The sequence below is a fragment of the Pseudorca crassidens genome, chromosome 16, assembly GCF_039906515.1.
Source record: "Pseudorca crassidens isolate mPseCra1 chromosome 16, mPseCra1.hap1, whole genome shotgun sequence".
NCBI lineage: Eukaryota > Metazoa > Chordata > Mammalia > Artiodactyla > Delphinidae > Pseudorca > Pseudorca crassidens.
This window is the reverse complement of record NC_090311.1, coordinates 60,922,232-60,949,660: the sequence shown is the minus strand read 5'-3', so window position 1 is coordinate 60,949,660 and position 27,429 is coordinate 60,922,232. Positions and strand designations below refer to the sequence as shown.

Sequence of the window (27,429 nt, the reverse complement as noted above, 5' to 3'; positions counted from 1 at the left end):
CATTTAAGGAGAGAGGATGGGGACAGTGTGCCCAGCAGCGTCGAGCCTGAGCCAGCTCGTGGAAAGTGAGATGCATCACGCACTCGTGTGTGTTGTGCACACGTGCTCACTTCTTTGTGTCACATTCATCCTGTGTCTATTGTGCTGTGTACTGTCCTCCTTGAGGGAGGGGCCACGCCTTCCCCTTTCATAGATTAGGAAAGGGGGTGGGCAGGGTGGGGGTGGACAGCAGCATGGTGTGATGGAAATAGCGTGGGACTCAGGTCCAATCCTAGGTGACCTCTCTGAGCCTTAATTTCCTCATCTGTAAAATGGGGACAATAATAACTACATTTTAGAGATATTTGGGAAGCTTGAATAAAGTCATACCTGTGAAAATCCCAGGCTTGTGGGAGTTGCCTAGTAAGTGTTCATTTTCTTCCTTCCTTTCTTCTGCTGCAGACTTCCTGCAACACCCAGCAGAATGGTGTGCACTCCCAGCTATTTGTGGACGATCTTCTTAGCAGATGTTGTTTAATTCTCATAACAGCTGGTTTCCAAAGGCAGAGGGCTGGAGATTTTTTATAAAGGACACTCACTCACTATGAGATGTCAGAGTGTCACTTAATTGCTCTGTGCCTCGGTTTCTCCTCTTGTAAATCAGGGAAAATGCTTGTGATGCTGGCTAGCTTCATTGCAGCATACGGTAGGCTAACGCAAGATAACAGATGGAAAGTGGTTTGAACAGTTAGAAAAAGGCGTCATGCTCAACCTCACTGGTAGTTAGGGAAATGCAAATTAAAACAACAAGGCCATTCCATTTTTCATGCTTCCAATTGGAAGCCATTTAAAAGAGGGATCACTTCCAGGTGGGCACAGAGGCCCTCTCATACACTTCTGGATGGAGTGGGAATTGCCACAGTCTTTACAGAAGGTAATATGACAGTGGCGAAGAAAAGTTTACATACGTGCTCTGTGTTGTATTTAATTGGCCCATTAATGCCGCTGTTGGAGAACCAAGATTGAGAGCAAAGTCCCAACACAGTTACATGCAGAGAGATGTCCACGGTGACATTGCCTGTGTGGCAAGAACCTGTAAACACTCACATACCCAACAACAGGGGATGTTTGTCTCCATGATGAAACGTCCATACCATGAACTGTTATCTAGCTCTGAAAATGGAGGAGGTGGATGTGGCAGTGTTGACCTGGAGGGCTGTCTGTGAATTATTATGACATGAGAAAAGTGAGTTTCCTTTGTGTAGAGGGTAACTTCATCATCCTAAGGAGAAACAGCCACCACACCACTCGTACGCCTTTGTAATGTGAACATATCTGCTTGGGTGCGGAGAACGGCCTCGTAGGGTGCACGCCAGGCCCAAGCTGCCCACTCTGGCCATCAGACAGGTCATGTTTGGCTCATGAAAATGGAATTATTTGCCAACATTTAAAAATTGAATTCATAGTAAAAACCAAACTTGCAGCTTTTCATTGAGAAAAATCAGAAGCTCTGGGCACACTGCACCCACATTCCCTCTTGGCTGAAATACATCAGCAGCTGCTGCCTTTGGACAGAGTGCTGGCCTCCAAATGGCCATCATTCCCACCACTGGGGTCTCCTCATTCGTATGCCCTGCCTGCCCCTGTGATAGGCTGCTGACCTCTGGAAACGCAAAGGGGTGGAAATACAGGGATATGATGGGCATTTGTCTTTTATTATGTGACAACATCTTAGAATCTTTTATTTCCCACGTCACTGTTTCATACTTGGTAATTAGAACATTTTAAGTACAGTATTCAAGGAAAACACGAGGGCACCGCGGGCCATTGTGTGTGGTGTGGGACAGGATCCATCCTCCACTTGGCACCCGGCTGGGAGGGGGAGTTGGCTCCAGGTCCGGAACCGAGAGATCTGAGCCCTGGGCCCTTTCTGAAGCCCTTGCCCCGAGGTCTTGCAGGGATGTGAAGTCTCTCCACAAAACCCTTTTCTTCAACTCCCTTCTCCTCCCCAAGGCTTTCCTGATCATTTAACGATGAGGGAGGTGGCATGTCAACTTGGGTCCAGATGCTGACCCCACCACTCACTAGTTGGGGGTCTCTGAGCAATTGTTTAGCGGCTCTTGGCCTTCAGACCTCACCTTGTGAACCGGGGAGGCTAATGCCTCCCAGGCGAGGTGCACAGTAGGTGCTCCCTGAAGGGGGATGTGTGGGCCCTTGGCTAGGCCGTGGGGATGCAGAGGTGAGTGGGCCGTGAGCTGAGACCCGGAGGTGAGACAGCGTTAGCGGAAGGCAGGGATCCCCAGCTGAGGAGCGTGGGCCCTTCCCGGTGTCACTGCTGGTCTCCAGGGAGGCCTGCTCCGGAGCCGCTGCGGGCGTAAGAAGGAACCAGAGGGCCGTGACCCTGCTGTAAGGGGACAGGGCAGGCCACGGCCGCGATGGGAGGGAGCAGCCCTCCCGCCGCCCACCCGCTACCCCCGCCCCACTACACTTAGAGATGAGAGCTTGCTTTGCTAAGCCTCTGGCAGCTGGACCCCAGCTCTCTCTAGAGCTTAGCTAGAGACAAAAGTCCGGCTCCAGCTTTCCACAGACTTGCTGGGGGGCCCTGGTCAGGTTACCTCCCTTCTCTGTGCCTCTTTGGACGCCATGGCCTGGGGGCTGCTTTCATATCCCAGGTTATAAGATGATACTGCAGATATAAAAACAGGAAAAGACATGTTCATTGGGCACTTTGGCTGGGGGGGTGTCAGCACCCACCTCCTAACTCTGTCCCCACTAAACCAGGTTCCACCGCCCTCGGGGTATGCTGTCCTGGAGGACAGAGGCAGCAGCCCCTCCCTCTGCCCACTGAGCCCCGCATGTGTCACAAACCTGTCCCTGTGCCCCCTGAGCCCTGCCCACAAGCCGTGCAGTCGGCCTCCACGAGGGCACAGAGGGGACCGTTGCCCATGCCCTCAGCCCAGTCGTGCCACACCACTCTCAGCACTGGACGATGACAGAACCCCAGGGTACAGACCCTCTCTTCTTCCCCATGTGCCCTGCCCACCCCCGTCTGCACCGATTCTCTCTCCTCCCTTCTCAGGCCCAATTCTCCCCGAGCTGCAGGGCTGAGGCAGCGCTGCACAGCCTGCAAGAGCAGACGCTCCAGTGGGACGTTTCTCACCCTCCCCTCCTTTTGTCCCCAGGAGCCATGAGGTGCCACGTCGCTTCCAGCTGCCTCGTGGTCTGGCTGTCTGTGCTGATCTCTGGATGCTGCGGTAAGTTCAGTCCTCTGCCTTCTCTCCCCACAGCGAGCATGGGAGGCCGGGCTGGACGGGGTGTGGTTGGCGTTTGTGCTCTGGGACTCTCAAGACCCTGCCTTGCCGTGTGTGTGACTGGGCACTCACTTCCCTTTCTGGGCCTCAGCTGCTTCTGCAGCCCTCACAGGGCTGAAAATACCAGCCATCTCCAGGGCCTGGGACACATGAGGGAAGGGGAGGAGACTTGAGAAATACTTGAGCTCTAAGGGGAGGCATCTATGGCCGTGAACTGTCCTTCTTCTGGGATGTGGGGACTGGCCCCAGTTCTAGTCCGTTTCACAGTTGTCTTTTGAGCACCTACTGTGTGACACTGTGTGCCCTACTGTGTCCAATTCTGGGGGTATGGAAGAAATGACATTCTCGGGCGCTCAGGGGCTCACCAGGGAGAAAGGCACAGATACGATTGCTCTAAGCAGGGTGGATAAAGTGGTAATAAAGGATGTACAGAGCTCCAGAGAAGCCCATCAGAAGAAAAGACTAATTGAACTTGCAGGCGCAGGAGAGACCCAGCCAGAAGGGAGACATTTCATCTGGGCTCTGAAGACTGAGAAGTCGTTTTAAAGGGGGGAGAGGGAAGAAGGGAATCCCGGAGGAGGGAATAGTTTGATCGAGGGTGCGGCTGCCAGGAGTCTTCCTTCTCTGCAGGGCGGGCAGCCCTCCTTCCCCCGGCCTTGCAGCAGCCAGGTCAGTGCCAGCTTTAGTGCCCACGGAGGAGGCCAGGAAAGGCCTGGGCATTTGCCTCTCCTGGACACCGGGAGCAAAGCAGCTCTGGTGTGCACGAAGGAAGGCCAGGACAACAGGCACAGCTGGCTCGGTGTCCCGCGGGACCAGGGTGCCCTCAGGGAAGAGCTATGGGCAGGGCATGCCTGGCGACACAGGCAAACGTATTCCTGAGGGGCGTCAGCTCCTTCTCACACTCCAGGGAGCCGGGAGCCTCTGGAGGAAACCAGAGCTTCATGCTTGGTGGACTGCTGCTGGCATCCTGCTGCCCGAGAGTCCCCTGGCTTCCCTGCTGGGAGGGATCTCTGCTGGGATGCCCCTGTGACGGGAAGCTCACTCCCATCCAAGCGGTGCAGCCTCAAAGACTCTCAGGGGCAGAGTCACAAGGGGTCTCAGACCCTCTTTCCACCCCTGGGCCAGCTGCTGCTCCAGGTGTCAAGTTTCTCCTTTGTAAAGCCCCATTCGGGGAGGGCTCAGTGAGGGGCACCCGAGACCCTCAGCTCTGACCCTCTGGGTTTGCTTGTTGGTGTCCTCAGACTCCTCAGGGACTCTGTGACCTTGGACACTCATGCCCTCCCCCGCCCTCCCCATTAAAAAGAAATATAACAGGTGCTAACAGCTTGGCTGCCTTCGTAGAAGAGGCGCAGTCTCCCCTTGAGCTCTCTAGATAAAGGCGGCTCACGCATCCAAATTGCAGCAGCCATCATAGCAGTGACGCCACGCACAGGACACCTCTGGCAGGGAGGCAGGGTGAGAGGGCAACGAGGGCTCTTTGTCTTCATCTTGAGGCTGGGAAACGGTGGCCAGAGAGGTAGAGCGACTTGCCCAGGCCGCACAGCAGCGAGTGGCAGGGCGTACAAGGCCTCACCTGGTCGCCGCGCTGTGCTCCCTGTCCTGTGCACCTTCCCTGTCATGAGTTGAGGGCGGGGTCTAGGGCTGTGCCCAACGTGGCCCTCAGCGAGAACCACTGTGCCTTCAGAGGCCTGGGCAGGTGGGCCTGCGCTGGGGTTGGGCCTTCCTGGTTCCAGTCCAGGCTCTGCCACTTGCCAGCGTCCTTCAAGCCCTAAGAGGAATACCCTGCCCCACCCCACGGTTCTGAGTGAAGTCTGTGCTTCCTGGTCTGGTGGATGCCTTGTCCTTCCCACATCACGTGCCTGGACGGCTCCGCTCCTCCACATCTGCCCAGCTTTGCTTCCTTCCGGGATCTTTCCCTTCCTCGCTGCGTGTGGAAGGCCTGTCATCCAGCACCGCGGCTCGAATCTGCCTTCTGTGTGAGCCTCCCCCTCTCCCTTCTCCCCTCAGGCCTGTGGTGGTTAAAAGCTTGATTCTTGGGCTTCCCTGGTGGCGCAGTGGTTGAGAGTCCGCCTGCCGATGCAGGGGACACGGGTTCGTGCCCCGGTCCGGGAAGATCCCACATGCCGCGGAGCAGCTGTGCCCGTGAGCCATGGCCGCTGAGCCTTGGCGTCCGCAGCCTGTGCTCCGCAACGGGAGAGGCCACAACAGTGTTGAAATAAATACTTAAAGCTGGTGGACCCGCATCTACTTTGTAGGGAAGGATAAGTGTGAGTGGGCCAGGGATGCAGGGAGAAGGCATCCAGGGCAGAACACACAGTAGGTGCCAAAGCAGGGAATGAGCATGTGTGGGGCAGGGACAGAGGGGTGCATCGTGGGCGCGGGCAGCTGGACTCTCGTTCCTTCACAGAAGTCGCCCGTTGTCCCCTCCCCTCGCACGGGCACTCACGTTCCCGCTTGGCCGGAGGCCTCAAAGCTCCTGAGGCAGCAGTTTGCCTCTGGAGGACACAGCCTTCATGCCTTAAAAGTGCCTTTTAAGGGAACAGGCGACCTGTGGGCACCCCCCCTTTCCCACCCTCCCATCACCCTCCCAGTCCCCACTGGCAGCCCAAGGCCACTGGGCTTCCTAGGGTGGGAGCCTGTTCCCAGATCACGGTCCTGCTTGGTATGTGGCAGGCGACGTACGTCCCCGAGGCTCTGCCCAACCCCCCGTGCGGAGCTCTCAGTGCCTGATTATCGGCAGGTCCTGTAAAACAAAATTTGAAAACGAACGATGCTGCTGCAGGTGACGTTTTTTCTGGCTGGCTTCCCTCCCATTGCCCCAGCCTGAGCCCACGCCGAATTCCCTGGTCGCCCCTGAGCCTTCTACCCTGGCTCAGCTGCTTTCTGTAAGGGAGCCCAAAGCCCCCAGCAGGGATCCAAAGCCTCCGCCTCTGGCTGAGCAGGCAGCACTGTCATCAATACCAATATTAATAATAGCTACCATTTATCGAGTGCTTGCTGTGTGCGCGAGCATGGCGCTAAGTGCTTTATGTATGTAATCTCATTTAATACTCAACACAGCCAAGAAGTAAGTCCTGTTGTTATCGTTATTTTACACCTGAGTAAACTGAGGCATGGGGAGGTCATATGACTAGAAAGAGGCACAGGGAGACTACAAACAAAGGTGAAGCCCTTGACCACTGGCCTCCGAGCCTTTCTGAGGCTCTTGAGTGTGTGAGGAGCCCCAGGTTCCTCATATGAGAGGGTGGAAGTGTGTGGGCGAGTGCATATGTGTAGTTGTGGTGGTCAGGGAGGGCTTCCTGGAAGAAGGGACATCTAAGGCAAAACTTGAAGGATAAATAGGAATTTGGCAAGTGAAGGCAAAAGGGCCAGCAGTCCTGGCCAGGAGGGGAGAGAGAGGCTACAGTGCTTGCAGAACCAGAAATGGCATCAGTTTGGGGGCCTGAGCAGAGGGGGTGGGGGTGGAGATTCCATTAGTTCTGCCTGCTCCCCACTAGGAGGTCTCCAGCAATGAGGGAAGCACTAGGCTCTGTGTTCTTGAGCCTGGCCCAAACTCTGAGGGAGCCAGGTCAGCAGAAATGAGGGAGGGGAGGGCTGCAGCCCACCCATGTTCAGGGCCCCTGGAAGACCCAGCGGGAGCTGCTTACGTGTGTGCTGCACGATGTCGGCCCCATGTGAGACTGACCAACCCCCCCATCCCTGGTTGGTAGGGGCAGAGGGGGAAGTGCCCTCGTTTGCCTCCTTCTGGGGTGTTTTCCAATACCAACAACCAGTTCTCCAACTCTCCAGACACCGACTGTGTGTCCAACAATTCAGTTCAATTCTGATGCTGTCTACCCAGAGTTAGTGCCAGATTCCACAGATTTAAGGGTTCAGCTCTACTCTAGACGCCAGTGGTGAGTCCCAGACCACCTGTACTTCTGATCAACTGGCTATAAATCAGGGCTTCCTACTACCCTTTCTCAGGTTCAGTTAGCTAGAATGACTCACAGAACTCAGGGAAATACTTTACTTCCATTTACTGGTTGAATATAAAGGATACAACTCAGGAACAGCCAGATGGAAGAGATGCACAGGGCAAGCTATGGGGGGGTGGGGTCGGGTGGAGCGTCCATGCCTGTCCAGGTGTGCCGTCCTCCCAGCACACGGATGTGTTCACCAGCTTGGGAGCTCATCAAATATTGGAACTCTCCAGCTCCCCTCCCTCCCTAGAGGTTGGAGGTGGGCTGAAAGTTCCGCATCTTATCACTTGGTCTTTCCGGGGATCAGCCCCTTCCTGAAGCTCTCTGTAGAGGCCCCACTCTAAGTCTCCTCACCGGGAAAAGGGAACCCTCCTACCCTGTTGGTGGGAATGTGAATTGGTGCAGCTGCTACAAAGAACAGTATGGAGGTTCCTTAAAAAACTAAAAATAGAACTACCATATGATCCAGCAATCCCACTCCTGGCCATATATCCAGAGAAAACTTTAATTTGAAAAGATACATGCACCCCCGTGTTCATAGCAGCACTATTTACGATAACCAAGACATGGAAGCAACGTAAATGTCTATCAACATATGAAGGCGTAAAGAAGATGTGGCATGTATACGCGATGGGATACTACTCAGCCATAAAAAAGAATGAAATAATGCCATTTGCAGCTACATGGATGGACCTAGAGATTATCATACTAAGTGAAGTCAGTCAAACAGAGAAAGACAGATACCAATGGTATTGCTTATATGTGGAATCTAAAATATGACACAAATGAACTTATTTACAAAACGGAAACAGACTCATGGACATAGAAAACAAACTTATGGTTACCAAAGGGGAAAGGAGGGGCTGGGGAATTAGGAGTTTGGGATTAGCAGATACAAACTACTATATATAAAATAAACAAGGTCCTACTGTAGAGCACAGGGAGCTATGTTTACTATCTTTTAATAAACTATATATAGTGGAAAAGGATATGAAAAATAATATATTTATATGTATGTATAACCGAATCACTTTGCTGTACACCAGAAATTAACACAACGTTATAAATTAACTATACTTCAAAAAAAATTTTTTTAAAAATTGAAAGATAAAAAATAACTCACCTCATTGGCATAAACGTGGGTGTGGTCAAGGGGGCTCCTTATGGATATAACGAAAGACACTCCTGTCACTCTGGAAATTGCAAGGAGTTTTGAAGCTCTGTGCCAGGAACTGGGGGCAGAGACCAAATATATTTCATATTATACCATACTACTGAAGGCCTCTGGGGGGTTGCTCAGGGGACAGAGGAAGCCAGCCTTGGGGAGGCTTTGTGTGAGGGACGTGTGATATGGGGGACTCTTCATAGATAAGAAATTCCTCAGCCCATGACGGTATCACGCTGTCCCCTTCCAGAGCCAGCCCCCAACCTGAGGCTGTCGCAGAGTGGCACAGGGTTACCTGCACAGGCTTCCAGGTCTGGGTTCCAGTACGGCCCATGCCACACTTACCAGCTGTGTGACCCTGGGCAAGTTACTAGTTACCCCCTCAAAGCCTCATTTTCCTCAGTAGTAACATGCAGACGTGACAGCACATGTTGGACCATGAGGATTGGTGGAGATGGTGTAAGCGGCTGGTACGGAGGAGGCTTCCATAGATGGCAGCTATTATCATTGTCGTTATTGTTGTTATTAATCACGTGGCATCAGCTGGCCACTCCTTCACACAACAAATAGCTGCTGAGGGCCTTCTAAGTGCCAAGTCCTGTTCTGGGCACCAGGATTGCAGCACCTAACAGAGCAGACAGCCCTTGTCCTTGCCAAGCTCCCAGTCTATCTACAGCTGGGAGGCCCAGTAGACATACAATGTGAGCCACATGTGTGGTCTTAAATTTTCTAAGAGGCGCATTAGAACAGAAACAGGTGAAACTCATTTTAGTAATGTATTTGACTTAATCCAGTATAGCTACAATCTTATCATTTCCACGTCATCAACATAAAAGACGAATGAGCTATTTCACACCCACTTTTTCGTACAACATCTTCAAAATCCTGTGTGTATTTTACACGTCAGCACATCCTAGCGTGGACCAGGCCTCAATAGCCACACGTGGCTCGTGGCCTCGCTGAGCGAACGACCTGACAGCCTGCTGCCTGCCTACTGGCGTTACTCCCCATAGGCCTCGAGGCAGAACAGCGAGCTGCCAAGGTCCTGGAAAGGTGTCTTCAGCACTGGATGCAGGTTCAGTGCCCACTGGAGCCCCTACTCTATGCCCCTTGCAGAACGCATGGAGCTGGCACGAGGGCACTTGACTGATGCTCTTGTCCTCTAACTTCCAGGCCAGGTGAACCGACTGCCCTTCTTCATCAACCACTTCTTTGAAACATACCTGCTGATCAGCGAGGATACGCCTGTGGGTGAGTTGGCGCAAGGGCTGGTGGGCAGGCTGGGTGGCGTGAGGTGGGCTCCTTTCCCACAAGTGAAAGGGATCTTAGAGATTGAGCTGATCTTCCCCCTGTTATTGGAAACTCTTCCATGGGGTCCCGGATGGGTGTTTGTGTGGCCTCTGCTTGGTTGCCTCCAGGGATGGGACACTCATTACTTCCTGTGGTGGCCTATTCCAAAAGAGAGGAGTTCTCAGTGTCAAAGAGTTTATCACATTGAGCCCAAGTTGCTTGACCTTCACTTCCGCACTAATTTTGTCCTACAAAATGCCTCGTTCCTCTTCCTTGTGAAAATTTGAAGATGAAAGCTCTTGTAGATTTTGTTTTGTAGCCTTTTGTACTTTTCCGTGATTACTGAGTTTTCTGCACTGAGTATGCCTGTTTTTTTGTCATTAGAAAAAAAAATTATCTAGGAAGTGATCACGAGCATCCTGGTACCCGCTTCTCACCACCCGCCCCCAGCTTGAGTCACCTCATCACCCAGGTCTATCCTCACGAGCCCCTCCCGAGGGCCTGGCTCCTACATCTGCAGCTGGAGGCCGGCACGCATAGCCCCATGGCCTTAGCTCAGCTCTAGGGACCCTGAAGCTTCTCAGGAAATGGGGTTGAATTGAACAAACCCATCTTGCAGCTGTGCTGACGGGAAGGCACTAGTTCTTGTGAGCATGGAGGAAAACAGCGCCAGGAGGTGCCACTCACCTCCACCAGCACTCCCTCTTGTGTCCTCTCATTCTTGTCCGTGTCATTTTAGAGAAAGTGCTTGTAATCTGGGGCTTCCTACACTCAGGTCTGCCTGCTTCATGGGTGTCAGGGTGGGGCTGTGGGCCAGGAGCAGCGCGCACCGGCAGCCGGCACGGTGCGTCTTTCTGGAGCATCACTTGCACTTGAAAATGAAGCAGGATGGCTTGGAGAGGGGAGGGCTGTGAAGATACTTAACTAGTAGGTCATTTCAAGCACTCTTTCATAGTGTAAGACCAAACATAGATGCAAAATTCTTCAAAGAAAATCTCTGCTTGAAGAGGGGAGCCTTAGTGGGCCCCAGACTCTCCCCTGCTGTTTGCAGGGGCGCATGAGAAGCCCCCTGCAGAGGTCTTTCCTTCCACTCTTCCTTCTTGTGTGGGTAGGTGCTGGGCACAGCAGGTATTCTGACTATTGTGGGGATTGGCCCCATGGCCCAGTGACACTGTCTAGGGCTGTGTGGACCCACTGTGTAGAAGTGGCCACTCTTTTGATGATTAGCAGCCCCATGCATCAGCGTCGTGAGGCTGGATTTGGGGATTGGTGTTCGGGCATCTGGGTGTTTGAAGTGTCCAGGAAGGAGGCAGATTGCCGCTCTGGAATGTCCTTCCAGAGGCTTAGCTCACCTTCTGAGGGGTGGAGAGCATGGCCGGCAGTCCCTTGGGGACCCTGCTGAGCCGGTTCCTCCCTTCTGAGTTGGGTCAGGGGGTGGTGTTTGTGGCTGGCTCCTCCGCAGGCCCAGACCTGGTGTGCGGCTGGCGCGGAGGCAGCAGAGAGGTGGCCAGTGCCTGTGGATCCATAAAAGATGAATGTTAGCAGCGTTTATCACCACTAGGGGTTCTGCTCTTTCCAGTTCATTCATCAGTTTATCAGATACAGATGGGGTGCCCCCTGTGCCAGGCCTGGGTGCCGTGGATTCAGAGAGGAACGCGACCGAGGAATGAAGAAGTCAGCGTCGCGGGCGATAGAGGCTAGGTTGGCTGTCTGGTTAAGCCCCAGTGGGGACTGAAGGGGGCCGAGTCATGCCTCTGGGGGCAGGGCAGAGCAGGAGGAAGCAGGAGGGCTTAGGGGGAGGTGGTGGCGGCTTTTGCGCAGAGTCCTGAACGGGTCCTTTCCATTGCTTCACACACTATTTCCTGTGGCTGATTTTTATAAGTGTCTGTTTGAACCTCATCCTCCTGGAGATTCCTTTGTGGTGGAGGCAGTATATCTGGGACAGGCAGGCCCCTGAGGCAGAGGTGTGGCCAGCCACTCACTGAGCCGGGCTGCTGGCGGGGAGAGGCGAAGGCTCCCTCAGGTGAGCGGCGCCAGCCCCGTCACCCCATCTGTGGCCCTGCGTTGCCCTGCTCCGCCCTGAGTGCCTGTGCTGCAGAGAGGGTGACGTGTTGGGAGGGGCGGCTATTGCTCGGCCAGTGCTGGCGGTGATACACCCTGGGCTGGACGCCCCCAGCGAGCCCTCCAGCAGGCCTTGCTCCAGGTACCTTTGGCTCTGGTTCTTGATTGTCTTTTGCAAACGCAGGCATCAACTGGCGTCCAGGAGTAACTCCCAGGACTCAGCCCCATTATGGCTGTGTTTGGCAGTCACAGAGCGGGGCGGACGGGGAGGTGCATCTGATGCGGTGGGGATTGATCCCTGGCTCTGGGAGGCCGCAGGAATGAGAGAGGGTTCAGTGAGCTGGAAGACAGCTCTGCTCATCTGTCTGGGCAGGGGCCAGTGCTGAGCTGGACCACACCCTCCCGCCCTCCTCCCTTCCTTTTGCATCAGGGTGGGGCAGCACAGCTCTGCCCTGAAAGTCATGAGCCCAGTTTCTGTTACTTGCTGTGTGGCGTTGGGCACAGTGCCTCCCCTCTCTGGGCCTCTATCTCCCCATCTCACCAATGAGAGGGCATTGGAAAGATGGGCCCAGTGGCCTTGAGCTGGGGCAGTCCTGCTAGCCCAGGGTGTCACATCTCTGGGCCCTCAGATAACACAGCCCTGGAAACCTCCACTGAGTGCTGTCACCTACTTGCCCTGGGCCATTCAGAGGATGCATATGGACTGACGTGGACAAAGCAGGGTGCAGACCTCTGACCAGCAGCGGCCAGGGTGAGGGTAAGGGTGGAAGCAGCTTGGCAAGGAGACTGGCCCTTTGCCTGCCATGTGGAATGGGGTGGCCTAGAGACTTGACTTTGAGGCTTGCCTCTCACTAACCCTTTGCTCTCTGAATCTCAGTGCTCCAAACTGTAAAATGGGATGGAATAGTCTCCTTTCTGGATTGTTGGGCTGTATACACACACTATAGTTAACTCCAAAGCTTCCACACCTAGAATGCTTTGTTGTTACACAAAAGAGAACTTATGTGTGTCCCAGGGATGGCTGGTTGGACTGTCCTGCTAGCCACGGGCTTGCAAGGGGGACAGACAAACACATAGGTGAGCTGGGTCCAGTGGGGTGGTTGGTACCAGTGGCTAGAGCCAGAGACCAAACTAGTCTGAAAATGTCAGCTTACCAGAGGAGTAGGTCAGAGCTGCGGGCAGACCAAACTTCCAGCTCTGGGACAGATTATCCGGCTTCTGCTTGGACCCCCAATGAAGGGGAACTCATGATCTTACCAGGCTGCTCACTTCTGTGCTGTGGGGACAGTTCTGGGAATGAAAACGTCTTCCTAATGTTACTGTGAATTCTGTCCCTGCAACTACTACCCACTGCGCCTAATTTTGACCACTGGAGCCTTACAGAATAATAATGATAACATAACATATGATATACTATATATATATAATATATATTATTATACTAACAATGTTTACTGAGTGCTTGAGGCAGTGTCCTAAGTGTTTTAATTCGTTTTTAAGTTCCTTTTAAGAATGGAAGGTAGAGTTTGATTACAGGCTCTATCAGAATGTAGTTTCCGTGAGTGTGCTCTCCTGGGTAGAGATTGGGACTTTCATTCACCCCAAACCTTCTGAGCCTTCCCATTTTTCATGCTCTTGCCTCAGTTTCCGACCGCGGGCCAGCGGCCACGTGCTGGGGAGCGCAATGGGAGGGTATGGCCCAGCCATCTGAAATCCCGTGCGGAGGCTGCATGTTCCATCTCTGTCTCCTCCTATCTCAGCTTCCAGTTCCCTCTGCCTGATGTTCTTTTTGTAGACCACCTCCCAGCTGGAAAAGACAGCAGCCAAATGAAGTCATTAAGTAGCTCTGCCTTCCCCTTCCAGGCCCCCCTTGTCCCTGTTTGTCTTCTGCAGACGTGGACTGGCAGCAGAGCCCGGCCTGGGCGGGGCAGAGCAGGAGCACAGTGGAGACGTGATGCCTGGTCAGACTGGTTGGCATAGCCCACACCTCGGCCCTGGCTGTCGGCAGCGAATGGCCTCATGGCACCTTTAGGATGAGGGACAGGGGGCAAGGATGCTGTCTCCGATCGCCCTCCCCAATCCACTCCAAACACTCCACCAATATTGCTCGTGTCGGGACCACCGACCACCTCCCTGTGGCTAAAGCTGACTGTTAATCCTCAGGCCTTGTGGCCTTTCAGCAGTTATCTTTATTTCCTCCAGGACATCACCTCTGGCTGTGCTTTCTCAGTCTCCTTTGCCTGTTCCTCTACTTCTCCAGGGCCTCTTGGCACAGAGGGCCCCGGGGCCCGGCTCCTCTGTCTCTTCTCCATGCTCTCACTCCCGTGCCATGCCTAGTCTGGCAGCTCTGGGTACTACCTGTGTGCTGACAGCCCTGAGGCTTCTACCTTCTGCCTGGGCCTCCTCGCACCAGAGATTCTAGGCTCATATACCACCTCTGCATCCATTTCCACGTGGATGTCTAAAAGGCTCTCAACCTCAGTCTAAAGCCACACTCCCAATCTTCCCTGCAAACTCCTGCTTCCCTGCAGCCTTTCCCATCTCAGTTAGTTGCAACTCCAGCCTTCCAGTTGCTCAGACCAGCAACTTGGGGTCTTCCCTGACTCTTCCCTTCCCCCCCCACCTCATATCCAGTTCATCAGGAAATCCTTTTGGCTTGATCTTCAAAATATTTCCAGAATCTTCTCACTTCTCACCGCTTCACCTCCTACCACCACAGGCCAAGTCTGCATTATCCCAACAGCTTCCCGATGGTCTCTGCGGTCCCCCTGCTCCCTCTGCCCTGCTGCCGCCTTTCTCACCCTCCCAGCCAAGTGGTCGTTTTCAACCTGAGACAGAGCCTGTCACAAGGTCAGCTCAAGTCCCTTCACCCACCTGGAATGAAAACCGTGCTCTTAAATGGCATCGAGGCTGTTTGCAGTCCAGGCCCTGCTACCACTCAGACTTCACCTCCTTCCCCACACCCCCAGCTCGCTCCACTCCAGCCACACCGGTCACCCTGCAGTTCCTCGAGCAGGAAAGGCGAGTTCCTACCTCTTGCTCCTTTTTCCTGGAACGTGATGAACCTCCGTTGGTCAGTCAAGTCAGTTCACATGCTGCTGCCTCTGTGTGGCCTTCCTGGCTTTCTCCAGGCGGAGTGCAAGGGCTGCTTCCTTTGCTTTCTCCTTCTCTATTAGTCCCAGTCGCAGTGCTGTTATTACTCAGCTGCCCATCTGTCTCCCCTGTTGCCCTGTGAATGCTTCCAGGTGCCTGGGCCATCTCTATGTCCCCTGCCCACCCCCCCACCCCGTGCCTGGCTCATGCCTGGGGCTTGAGGTGCCTTGGGGGAGGAGTGAAGTCTGGAGTTCGTGAGTGCGGGGGGAACCTTCCAGGGCAGGGGCTGGGGCTGACCCCATGCCTGCTCGCCATCCTTCTGGAGTCTCAGGCCAGGCGCCCCCCTCCCCAGGGTGTCAGGAGCGAGGTGTTGGTGATGACAGGGATGGCTGCCCAGGGAGAGCGCCCAGGAGAGCATGTCTCCCGTCACCCCAGCTGCCTGCCCACCCCAGGCTGTATGTGGCATATTTGCTGCGGACCCTCGGGGCACCGAGCCCTGGCTGGCCTCCAGGGAGGGACACAAGCAGCAGCGTGAAACCTGGCTTGGAGGCACCGAGCTGACTTAGGAGTTCTGAGAGGGTGGAGGGCATCTAGTCCGTCTACCTTGGCTGCCACCCCAGTCCTCACTCATCAGGTCCTGGAGGGGGACAGTGTCCCTTGGGGCTGGGTCCCAAGGTCACTCCTCCTATCCCAATTCTAGATACCGCCAGTCCAAAGCCTGCCAAGCGCCTAGAGAAAGGAGTGAGAGCTCTTTGTCGTGGCCTGTCACCTACCGCTCCTCACCTGCTCACCATCACGGGGACCGCTCAGCACCCCGACACCTCAGCTCTGTCTCGCCGCCACACCCTCACCCGTGCTGTCCCTTCGGCAGGGAGTGCCCTTTCCCCTTCCCTACCTGGTGAATCCCTACTCATCTTTCGAGGTGTAGCTCAGATGTCACCTGTCCTGGGAGGTGCCGTAGCCTCCGCCATCCTGCACCCTCTGTTTGCTTTGAATTCACCTCTATGAAAGCTCTTAGCAAGTCCTATCATGGTTATTTGTGTGTAACTCCCCATCGGCTGTTCATTTTTACTTACTATCTTAATTAATATCAATGTTACAATTAATTATCATTTTGGTATTTACGTGTAATATAAGATTGTAGAACGATACTATTAGCTAGCGTTTATTGACGGCCAGCCTCCGACCAGAGCCTCACAGTGAATCCCAGAGAAGTGGCGTCATGTCCACTGTGCAGCCCAGCAAGCTGAGCCTCCTGGCACATGTCCTCTGCGCCAAGCACAGTGCGTGGTACAAAGTGGGCCTCAACAATCGCTGGTCGGATGAGTAGAGGGATGAAGGAAGAATGAAAGGCTGAGTGGATGTTCAATGTCTTGCCGATTCCCCTCCCCTTGGTCCTGGTCCCTCTGTGTGTCGCCAGGGTGGTTGCTCATGGAGCCGACTTCCCCAGGCAGACCCTCCCGGACCTCCAAAGCGTCTTGAGCCTCAGTTCAGGTGATAATGCCCGCACTAATCACCTACATGGCTAAATTAGCCTTGTCAGGAGCCGTTAAGGCAGGAGCTCGGGACTCATTAGGATGCATCAGGCCCAGGCAGCGCCTGGCACCACTGCCAGACGGCGCTGATTAATTTCTCTGCAAACTCCATCAATGCCCAGCTGTTTCGTCTGGACCCAGCGAGAGCAATTTTCAGGTGGGCTGACCCGCATCGGCGGTCTCGGTAGACGGAGGAGCTGTGTGCCTGCAAGCACGCAGACAACTCGCCGCAGGGGCAGGCCCCACTGGGCGCAGCGTGGGAGATGCGGGGATGCTGACATGAATGGCGGGGGCGTGGGCAGCACATGCTCAGGGATGGCATGACGTCCAGGCATGAGGCTGTGGAGCAGATATGAAGAGGGGCAGGTTAGAGGGGAATCTGGAAGGGAGTTGGGTCTTTCCTGGACCATTCTCTGTACCTGGTGTCCCCCGGGAGGGGCTATTTATCCTACCGTGTATCCCTCTTCCCTTGTCTCAATAAGGGGAAGAAATCATCTCTCGGGAGAGGATGGAGAACCACAGGATGAGAATGAGTTTTTCCTTAACCGGAGTGTCCCTTAGGACTGCCACAGGGAAGAGGGGGTCATTGTCCCACAAAGCAGCTCCCTGGCAAGGGCCGGTGGCAAAACTACAGGAATTGAAGGGTTAGAGGGACGTGGATGTGAGGAGTCCAGTGGGGGTGGTCCCCAAACATCATCTGGGTGTGTGCTCTGAGCGTGGTTCAGGCTTTTCCGCCTGCCGCCTGTGCAGAGGCAGTGTAGCTCAGTAACTGATAACAACGCAGACAAAATTAGAGCGCCTGAGACAGTAACAGGTGCCACGGGGAAGTAACCGTCTGTGGCTGAAGTTAAAGTCAGAGGCACACAGTGGCAACAGCCTGTGTTCCTCACCTTCACTTTTACCCCCCGCCCAAGGATCCTCAGTGGGCCTGCAATGAACAGCTAGGGCCTCCTATAGGACAATTTGATGATCGCTAGTCAAACACTCCCACTTTACAGATGGGGAAACTGAGGCCCAAGTGGGGAGCTTGCACAAGGGCCTCAGAGAGTTACCGTTGGATTCCTGCCCTAACTTCTCACACCGTCTGCAAAAGATATTCAAGAGGGCTCTGCCCATGCCGGTGTGGGGTTCCTCTGGGCCTAGGGAAGGAGGGGCGTCCTCCTGGACTGGTTGGCTGTGAGCTTGGGACTTGGCGTTTATGGAAAGGGCTCCAGGTGCCTCAGAGCTGCCACAGTCTGGGGTTGGAGTGCTTCGGGAGGGGAAGTGAGGGTAGCCCAGAGGCTCCCTAAAGCTGTCAGTACTGGGTGAGGTTTTGGAGGTGGGGGGTGGCCTAGCGCCTGTCCAGGTGGTCAGATGCTGGGAGCAGCCGGTCGGGACCCCGGCCTCCGGGTGGCCTCACAGAGCAGGGATTTTACTCTTCCTTGTGGGCGGCGGGGGTGACCCAGGGCTGCTGGAAGGGCCTGGGTGCCTCTGTGCCCTCCTTCCTTTCTGCCTTTCTCCGGGTCAGCATCGGCCCTCAAAGGGGGTCATAGGACAGATCAGTACCCTTTGGGGGGATGCTGGGCTGTAGCCTCTCCAAGAGGCCCCTGCCTGGCACACTTGGGGCCTGTGGCAGCCCCAGCCGTGGGCCACTCGCTACATGGGTGGGGGTGGGACGGGCGTTTTGGATGCAGCCGTAATATCACTAATGATAACGATGACGTGCCACATGTCGTGCAGGCAGGCATTAATGGGCTGCACGGCACGCCTGTGCCGGGCTGCGCCTGGAGGCAGTGTAGGGACACACACATTAAAGACAACTGGGGAAATGGCAGCTATATTTACACACTTACTCTGTGTCTAGGTAAGCCCTTCATACACATGGCTTCACTGAATCCTTGTAGCAGACCGAGAAAGGGGGCTTTATAATCCTCACTTTACAGATGAGAAGGCAGAGGCTCAGAGAGAGTGAGTAATTTGCACAGGGTCACACAGCTTCTATAGGATAGAAATGGGCCCGAGCCCAGTGCTGCCTGACCCCAAAGCCTGTGCAACTTAACCACGACTTTGGGATTCTGTGTGTGGGTCATTGCTTTTAAGGAGCCCCGGTTTGGAGTGGAGAAGAGGATGTATGGTAAATGCCCAGACCACCCCCAGGCAAGTGGGAGGGGTGAGCTCCAGGGCGCTGCTAATGTTCAGGCAAGGAAGGACTTCGTTCTGGGCCTGGCGAGGGGCAGGTTCCTAGCAGAGGCGTCGTTGAGTGACTGGGTTTACACGCAGAAGCCACGGGAACAGCATTTCAGAAGGCCGTGGACCAGGCCCACCAGCAGTGGGGTAAGCAGCTTGTGTTGTGTCTTGGATGGCAGAAATAGGTTGTTGGAGCTAAAAGTAAAAATAATAGTAGTAATCATTTAGTAGTTGTGGTTTGCTAGTTAGGTTACCTGAGTGATCTCATTGAATCCTTACAGCGATGATGGGAAGTCTGCTCCATCACGGTCCCCACGTTACAGGCTCAGAGAGATCAGTCAAGCTGCCCAAGCTCCCACGGGATTTGAATCCCAGGAATTCAGTTTTCAACATCCACACCCTTACTACCCCACTCCACCACCCCTCGGGATTTTTGAGGGCCTTTCCTCAATCTGTCACCCAGGAAAGGGTCTCAGTGACCAAGGGTGCACACCAGCGAGGAGCTGGATGGAGGGGAGAGTGGCCAGCACAGCTTGGTCTGGGAGCACAGGCCCTGGACTCAGGCAGGAGCCTAGATCCCAGGACTGACTCTGCTCCCATGCAGCTGTGTGAGCTCGGGCAAGCCGATTTCCCTGTTTGGGCCTTGCTTCCCCAGTTATTCCGAATATGCTGGTGCTTGCTGGACGTACTGTGCAGAGTTGGAAATATTGCTGAGAAATGACTGGGGAAATAGATGAGAGTGTGAGATTAACCAGGTTGCTTGCTCCTGGGCCCACGGCCTTTTCCAGTGATCAGCAGTTAAGGAGGTGGGGGCTTCAGCCAGCTGTGCTGTGGCCAGGCGGCAGGCACCCCCTTTCGTGGGGCTGGGGGGCTGGCAGATGAGCCTGGCTCAGCTGTGTCATTGGGCGAGGATGTGCTGAGCTTGCAGCCAGCCAGGAACACTTGGGCTCTCTGGGAACCAGCCGAAGGTGTGATTTACAAGAGCTGAAAATCCTCCAGCTGGCTGGGGAGACGGTGGCAGGCAGAGCCGACTTTGAACTTGTCATCACTCCCCTCACCCTGACTGTTTACACGGCTCAGGGGACCTGGCGCCTGACTGTCCAACTACAGCTTAGTCCGGAATAGGAGATCTAGTCTCTGTGTCAGCCCTGGACTTGGGTTTGGACACAGGAAAGTTGTCCTTTGGTGTGAGGAAGGGTGCCATTCCCTTCCTCCTCGCCCCCATCTGGGCACAGGGCACCAAGCACTGGCAGGGGAGGCACGAGGCCTGGGTTCTAATCCCAGCCGTACCTCTTGTTAACTCTGTAACCACAGGCAAGTCCCTTAGCCTCTCTGAGCCTCTTTTTTCCTCCTCTGAAAATGGGGCTGATCACACTTGCCCAGCTGACTTCACAGGGAGCTTTACGAAAGAGCTCTGAAAACTAAATTGCCACGTAAGTGGCAGACTTTGTGTCTATTGAGGTATTTGTCTTGAAGGGCCTCCTCTTCCAAGAATCCCTGCATTGCATCTTGAACAAGTGTGGACTGTTATCACCGGCTATTTAAATCTCTCTATGCCTCAGTTTCCTTGGTTGGAAAGTGGGGGTGATGGTCACACAGTGTATACTCATGGGCTTAAATAAGTTAATTAACTTTGGACATTAAGAAATGTGGTTGGCACTAATATATGCTAACCATTTTTGTTGCCATTGACTAGTGCTTTTCCCAACTAGGAGAGAAGTAGCTTAGGGACAAGGACGATACCCTTAAGTGGCCAAAGCCCACTATGCCCAACACATAAATATTTGGTGTGGTTTACGTGTTACTCTTCCAAGGGCATTTTCGCGTTGCAGGTGGGAGAGGCCCAGAGATCCCGGGTCCCACCTCCCAGCCTGACCGGACATGCACTCGGCACAGCTGTCTGCCAACAGGTAGTGCAGGCATGGGGTGGGCCCTTGCGGCGGTGGGCGCTCCCCGTCTCATCGGCTAGTGAGCGCACCTTCCTGCTCATGGGCTGTCTGCCTCCTCCCGATGCTCCATCGGTCCCCCTGTGCCCAGAGTTCCCTGCAGTCAGCCTGTCCCTCTTCACATGATGCTGTCCAGGGTCTGAAGACAGAAGCCTGCCCCTGAATGTGCTCTGTTTTACTCTGGAGGTCCCGGCTCCTGTAGTCAGCCCTCAGACTCAGGACAGACTTTCCCACCTGCTCCCTCCCACTCACCCTCCTGTGTGCCACGTGCTGTGTCCAAGGGTTTTGCACGCCTTGCTCCCTGTGAAGGGGGTGGATATTCAGCGCATTTTACAGATGAGGAGACTGAGGCTTAGGGGGATTGCCACCTGCCCAGGTCATTAAGCGAGCCGGATCCAAGCCCAGGTCTTTCCCCCTCCACAACCAGAACTCTACCCTCTTTGCAGGTGAGTGGATCAGGGTAAGCGAAGAGGAGAACCTTCTCGCCCTGGGCTAGAACAGAGGCCTCTCCCACCATCTGTGGTCTCTCTTCAGCTTCCTCACTCTGCCCTCATACTACAGTGGATGGAGGGGATGAGAGCCTCAAACTCTGGTCCCCTCTGGCCCCTTCCCTTGAGTGAGGGAGGGGGTCTTCCTTGGCCACCTCTCTGTCCCCACATCCTGATATCACGGCGCTGCCCATGGACCCTCCTCTCCTGGGCTCTCGTGGCAGCAGGAGTGTGTGCGGCGGCAGCCCTAGCGCTTCCTAGGATTGATTTGGCCTTCGAAAGGATAATTCAAGATGAATATGCTGGCGTCCAAGCGGAGTGAGACGGAGGGATTATTGAGTGTTGAAGCTGCTTCGCTGCATCAGCTGCTTTATGAGCTCTCCAGAGAGCCCTGTGCCAGGGATAACTCAGCCCTGATGGGCAGGGAGGCAGCGTTTTGGTGAGCAGTGCCGGTGGGGCCCGGGCACCTCACTGGCCCCACCTGGGTGCCAAGAAGCGGCTTCCAGCTTCACTGCAATGCAGGTCATTGTCCCTCCCCCTTTGTTCATCCTGTGCTGCCCCAGGATGTGGGGTGAGGACAGTGGCACCCGCCTGCTGGTTCCGCTGCAGCCTCTGGCTCCAGGCTGCCTGGGACAGTGCAGGCAGAGTGGAGGTGAGTGGACCAGAGCCTGTGGACAAATCTCATTGATTTCTGGCAGACTGTTACCCCTGGGGGCAGCCCAGTCCCATTGCCAGGGACACTGTCTCTGCAGGCTGGCAGATGCCCTGGCAGATCAACATGGATCCGTAGTTGGGGACTCAGTGAACTACTGGGGACGTGCTTGGGGTTAACACACAAGGGCATGAGGTTTGGGGAGCAAAGCTCCCTGTGGGGCCCCAGGGAGTTTGTCCGGATCAGCCACCCTGGCAGCCCCTCGGTGTTCTAGGGGACCGGCTAGGGTGAAGCCAGGGTATGGACTGGGCTGTGAGCTCTTTGAGGGCAGGGACCGTGTCTTAAAGCTTGTTAGTGGGGTCACTGGAATGTGCAGGAGGCTGGCAGTGAGCACCGATGGTCTCCTTCCTCAGTGTCCCCTGTGGAGCCTGACACAGGGAATGATGGCACGTGGGTGGCACTCGTTCTGTGTGTAATGACTTAAGTGTCTATCCCAGCCCAAGAGCACATTCATCCCTGGGCTGTGACACCCTTAGGTTGGGAAAGCCTTTTCTGAGGAAGAGGCGTCCAGGAGAGGAAGTGACAGGAGGACTCGCTGAACACACGAGGAGCAGCTGGGGGACAGGTGGTGGGCGCTTCCCCGCGGCAGGGGTCCAGAGGGATAATTAACAGTTCTTGCTCTGGGGATGGGGCTATTCTGGCAACAGCATTCTGTCTCTTTTAACGCAGTCCCTATCTCTTCCTCAGTCCTCCCTCTTCTCTGTGCCCAGTCACAAGATGGGACTCGCAGTGTGATGGCAGCGTCTTGGGACAGAAACGATTTACAGTCCCTGTGTCGGGGTCCCATGCATCTGACCCTCAAGACAGCCCATAGGGCCACTTCTGCCCCTGCTTTATAGATGAGGAAGAGTCTGTGACTTGTCCAAAGTGGAGGGACCCATTAAACGTTAGCACCAAGCTTTGAACTGGATGACCTGGCCCCCAGCTGGGGCTTATGGCTGCAGTGCTGGCTCCATCCCCACTCTTTGCCCTTGAGTAAACCGCAGCTCTTCAGACCTCAGCTTCCCCATTTTGTAAGCTGAGGCTATCAGGCTCCTCCCATTTGCATTCTTTCCCTCCCACTAGTAGTTCAAACCCCCCTGAGGGACTTGTTACAACACAAGTTGCTAGCCACACACTCTGAGTTTCTGATTCAGTAGGTCTGGCTTGGGGCCCAACAATTTGCATTTCCAACAGGTTCTTAGGTGATGCTGCAGCAGGTCTGGGGACCACACTTTGCGACCGCTCCCCTCGCTGTGTTGCTTCCCAGCCTCTGGAATTGGCTCTGGAGTCTATTGTGAGTCCTCCGTCATCCAGACCAGCTCAGGCCCGCAGCCCTGGTGGCGGCTGCCCTGTGAGCCTCATGTTGGGCTCTCTGGACCCGCCTCTTGCCTGCCTGACCGTCTTGCAGGTCCCCTGCCTGAGACACCGCCAGTGTTCTCTACGCCTCAGCTGTGGCTCATCAACGGATAACAGATGTGTGAATTAGGAGGGGGTCTGCAGGGGAGGGGAGGCACAGCAGAGCCGAGATGCCCACAATGCTGAGATGCCCTCAGCCCCCGCCTTTTGTGTTTACACAGAGTGGCCGCACAGCAGTGACATAATTACTCCTGAAGGCCTTCATTAAAAGCTCTGGAGCAATTTACAGTCAATTAAAGAGAAAGGAACTGCTTCCTCCTTAGGTGCCCCCCACTACCACCTGCTTGGGTAGGAGTCCTGCCCAAGGAGACGTGGATCTGGTTCAGGGGCAGGGTGTGTTTCAGGGTCTGTGCAGGGAGGAGGAGGGGGGTGGCTTCTGAAGCCAGTGAACCTGCTGTCCTACAGTCTAGCCATCCATCACCAGCTCCTGGCTGAGCGCTCCCAGCATAGTGTGAGAGGCCATGAGCTGTGGAGGAGGGAACTCCGAGGCTTGGCTCTGCCTCCGCACATGCTGAGGCCTCAGGCAGATCCTTCAGCCCTGGGAACCTCAGTTTTCTCATCTATAAAATGGGGCTGGTCCCATGCACTTTGCAGAGCTTTGTGATTGTTGAATGAAATAACGTGGTGAGCACAGGGCCTGGCCCCCACCAGGAGCACAGTGGCAGGGATGGTCATTCCTGTCCCACTGGGGGACCTGCCCCTGCTTGCACAGGTGCTTTCAAAAAGCAAAAGGCTGTTCAGATGTTGACAGTCTGAGGTGGCCCTGAGCCTGGCTCAGTTCCTGTCGTCACTCTCTGGACACAGGAAACCAGAAGACACAGGTGGGGCGTGGACCTGTGGCACCTGCCCTTCTGGGGGAGACCCCTGAACTTAGAAAGCCTCGGATCCAAGGGGGGACACTTCTTCTTTTGCCTAAAGACCAACTTAGGAAAATTCAAATGTTTACCGGCTGCATTTCACTCCATCTAAAATAAAAATAGCTTCATCGAGGGCCATGGGTGAAGGTGGGGGAGGAGAATGAATATTTTTACAACTTAGAATAGCTACTTTATTGACTAGAAACATGTCAATGTGAAAAGTGGTACTGCTTTTTGTCTCCAAAAATATAAATATATCTGAGTCTATTTGAGAAGTGGCAATAATGAGGCTGCATTCTGAACTTAGACCGCGGGCTGCACTGAGAAGACAGGCTTCCTGGGAGGCCGGCTGATTGTCCCTGCTCCAGCCTGTTGCCCTCATTTGGTGAGATGACATATGGGCTGTGACATAGGACATATGACCTATGCCCAGCACCAAGCTTGGCACGCCATCAAGCTGCTTAATCCCAGCCTGCGCGCACCCGGTTGGCAAGAAGTGTTGTCTTTTCCTTCCCAGTTATTTTCTGTGCTGTTGATGCCATTAAAAGAATAATGAGGGCTGAGGACAGGGTCACCCTCCCTCCTTCCCTCCCTTCCCCACTCCTCAGCCTCTCTTCTGGGCTCTGGGAGAGATGGGTGAGTAGTGGGGAAGGCAGGATGGACAGTGGAGGAGGTTAGTGTTCTCTTACTGGCGGGCTCTTTTGCCAGAGTTTTCTCGTCCATAAATCAGGATGTTGACCCTCTCGTGACAAAGCTTCAGTGGTTGTAAAGTTCCCAGGGTGTCTGAGAGCCAGGCTCCTTGAGGTCAAGGCATCTTCGTGCTAGAACTGTTCCGTTTTGTTGAAGTTTTTCTGCTGGAGTTCCTCATTTTCTGCCCCTTCGTTTCGGCCAGGGCAGTGTCCTGCCGTCAACAGGTCAAACCCCAAGCCTGCTGGGGTTTCTTACATTGGCCGCTTTCTTATGAGGAAAGTGTAGATGTCGTCCACCCACTACCCTATCTTTGGAGGACTTGTTAGAATATTTAATTTCACCAACACATGTAGTACTTATTCTGTGTCAGTAACTGCTGTAAGGTCCTTTAAATCCTATAGCAACCCTGTGAGGGAGAGTTACTATCATTTCTATTTTATAGATGGGGAAACTGAGGCAGACAGTTGCAGTGACTTGCCCAAGATCATATAGCTGGTAGGTCAGGGGTGGAGCTGGGATTTGAACTTGGGTGGTCCCGCCCTAGCAACTGACCTCTTAACCAGTGTGTTCTGCTACCTCCGAAGAATAGTAATGACAGTAGTAGTAACAGCTGTTATTTATTGAGTACCTACGAGACACTTTGTACACATTATCGCATCAAATCTTTATGAAGACCTGTCAGGTGGGTATTTATGTCTCTCTGTGGCAGATAAGGAAACTGAAGCTTGGAGAAAGCAGTTAAAGCGCCGTGCTCCCAGAATTAGTAAACAGTGGAGTCAAGACTGAAATCCGGGGCAGCCTCTTTGTGAATCTCTGACTGCAGGGTTTTAGAAGATTGTCAAATGGTCATTCTCCCAGTCCGTCCTGCCGCATCTCCTGTATGCTCTGGCTCCAGAGAAGAGAATCTTCCAAGACCCACCAGTGATCTGTGATGAGGACTTGTCTCACCTAGAAGCAATTCCACCCGGCCTCACTGTGCCAGAGCCTGGGCAAACGGTTCACCTTCACCCTTCTGGGTGATGTTAAATGAGAAATAGGGGTCAGGGATGGAGGGAGCAGAGGGGGATGATAGTGCAGGACAGCAGGACCTCTCGTGGACCACTGATTGCTGACCCTGGTCATGTGTCGCATGTGCCCCTCCCTGGCAGCAGCTAGATGTCCTGACTGGTTAAACTGAAAACTAACGATAGGAAAGTAAAGTTGAACACTCCCGAGTTCAGACCTCCTTCTCTCCTGTCCTTCTGACCAAGTCCCATAGAGTTAATAAAAGCTGTCATTTATGGAGGGCCAACTAGGGGCCGAGACTTTATATGCGATATCTCATTCAATCCTCACAACAACCTAGGATGAGGATGGTATACTCATATCTCCATTCCTGTCAGTATGAAATACTTGAAGCACATGGAAAAGTATAACGCTGCGTTGTCCGAAACGTAGCAGCCACTTGCCACATGTGGCTATTTAAAGGTACATTAATTACAATGAAATAAAAATATAGAACTCAGTTTCTCTTTCACCCTGGCCATGTTTCAAGTGTTCAGTAGTTGCCCTGTGGAGTGGCTGCTGTCTGGGACAGCACAGATAATGTTTCCATTTTCCCTGCACATTGGGTTGGACGACGCTGGTACAGAGTATCTTTGTTCTTCAAATGCGCACCTGAACCTCAGCACCCTGCCCATAGCCGCTCAGCTGGGGACAGGTGGCTCCCCGAGAAAACACCTGGGCCCTTCACCAGTGTTCTCCGTGCCTGGCCCTGAGGACAAAGAGCCTGCTCTCCAGGTGGCAGCTAGAACGCTTCAGGGACAAAGAGGCAGCGTGACCTACTCGAGGTCGAGAGGCTGGAGTCGATGGACTAATAGAAACCGGGGGCTCTAAATCATCGAGTGCCACCCAGCTCCCCGGACCCCAGCCGGGCCAGCTCAGAGCCGGGGCCCTGGGGGCCAGAGGCAGCCCTGCTGGTTATGAATTTTTACAGCTGTTTACCTGACATTGTTCCATCCAGGAATGAAATAACTCTTCCCACGGCCGCTATGAATTCTTGGCTTCCCTGGGAAAAAAAGCAGCCCCTGTGATTGGAACACTGTCTGCAGTCCTGTCAGGTAGCCGGCAGTGAATGACAGGTGAGAGAAAGCAAATGGTGAAAGCCATTACCCTCTTACTTCAGTGGACTCGGGGAAATAGTCATAAATTAGTGCTCCGTGCTGAACGAGGGGAGAGGGAAAAACACGGGAAAAAAACCCAAAAAACTCCTCACTGAGAAAGTCGTGATCTTCCTCCCGAGGGCGGGGGGAATAGGATGTTCAGCTTGTAACGTCTCAGAAGAGCCTGCTTGGCATCCCGGCCTTTGCCCACTGACGAGACAGAGTACGGGGGCTGTGTGTGTGTGTGTGCACGCGCGCGCACGCACACACACACACACCCATGGGCTCACACTCCACCTTGGAGGCTGCTCTCTATTATGAAGTCCGAATCTGGGGAAGAGCAGAAGGGCAGCCGGGGGGCCCTTGCGGGGCTGCACGCACTCTGACGTTGTTATTACTTAAAGGACGTTGACTCTTTTTCCTTTGTGGGGGGATGGTAGGAGGAGGGGTGAGGAGGGGCTGGCACAAGGCAGAATGGCTGAGCGAGCCCCTTGGGAGACCCGAGAGAGGATCCCCGGGGTCGGGGTTGCTGGGAGCAGCCATCTAATTCCAGAGGTTAAGCGGACAAGCCTAAGTGTGAAGTCGACTGAGAACACTTTGTGGGCGGATAACGTACACCAGTGGCTCTTAGACTT

The 27,429-nt window shown here is 54.3% G+C and overlaps 1 protein-coding gene across 1 annotated transcript in view; it reads left to right on the top strand.

The window, feature by feature from the left end:
* The first annotated feature begins 3,163 nt into the window (after positions 1-3,163).
* The window catches only part of CDH23 (cadherin related 23), a 393,201-nt gene continuing 368,935 nt past the window's right edge, over positions 3,164-27,429 (top strand). The window contains exons 1-2 of the mRNA XM_067710644.1: positions 3,164-3,233; positions 9,591-9,668. Of these exons, the coding sequence (XP_067566745.1) occupies positions 3,167-3,233; positions 9,591-9,668 (145 nt within the window). The 5' untranslated portion in view covers positions 3,164-3,166. The remainder of the gene's footprint in view (positions 3,234-9,590; positions 9,669-27,429) is intronic.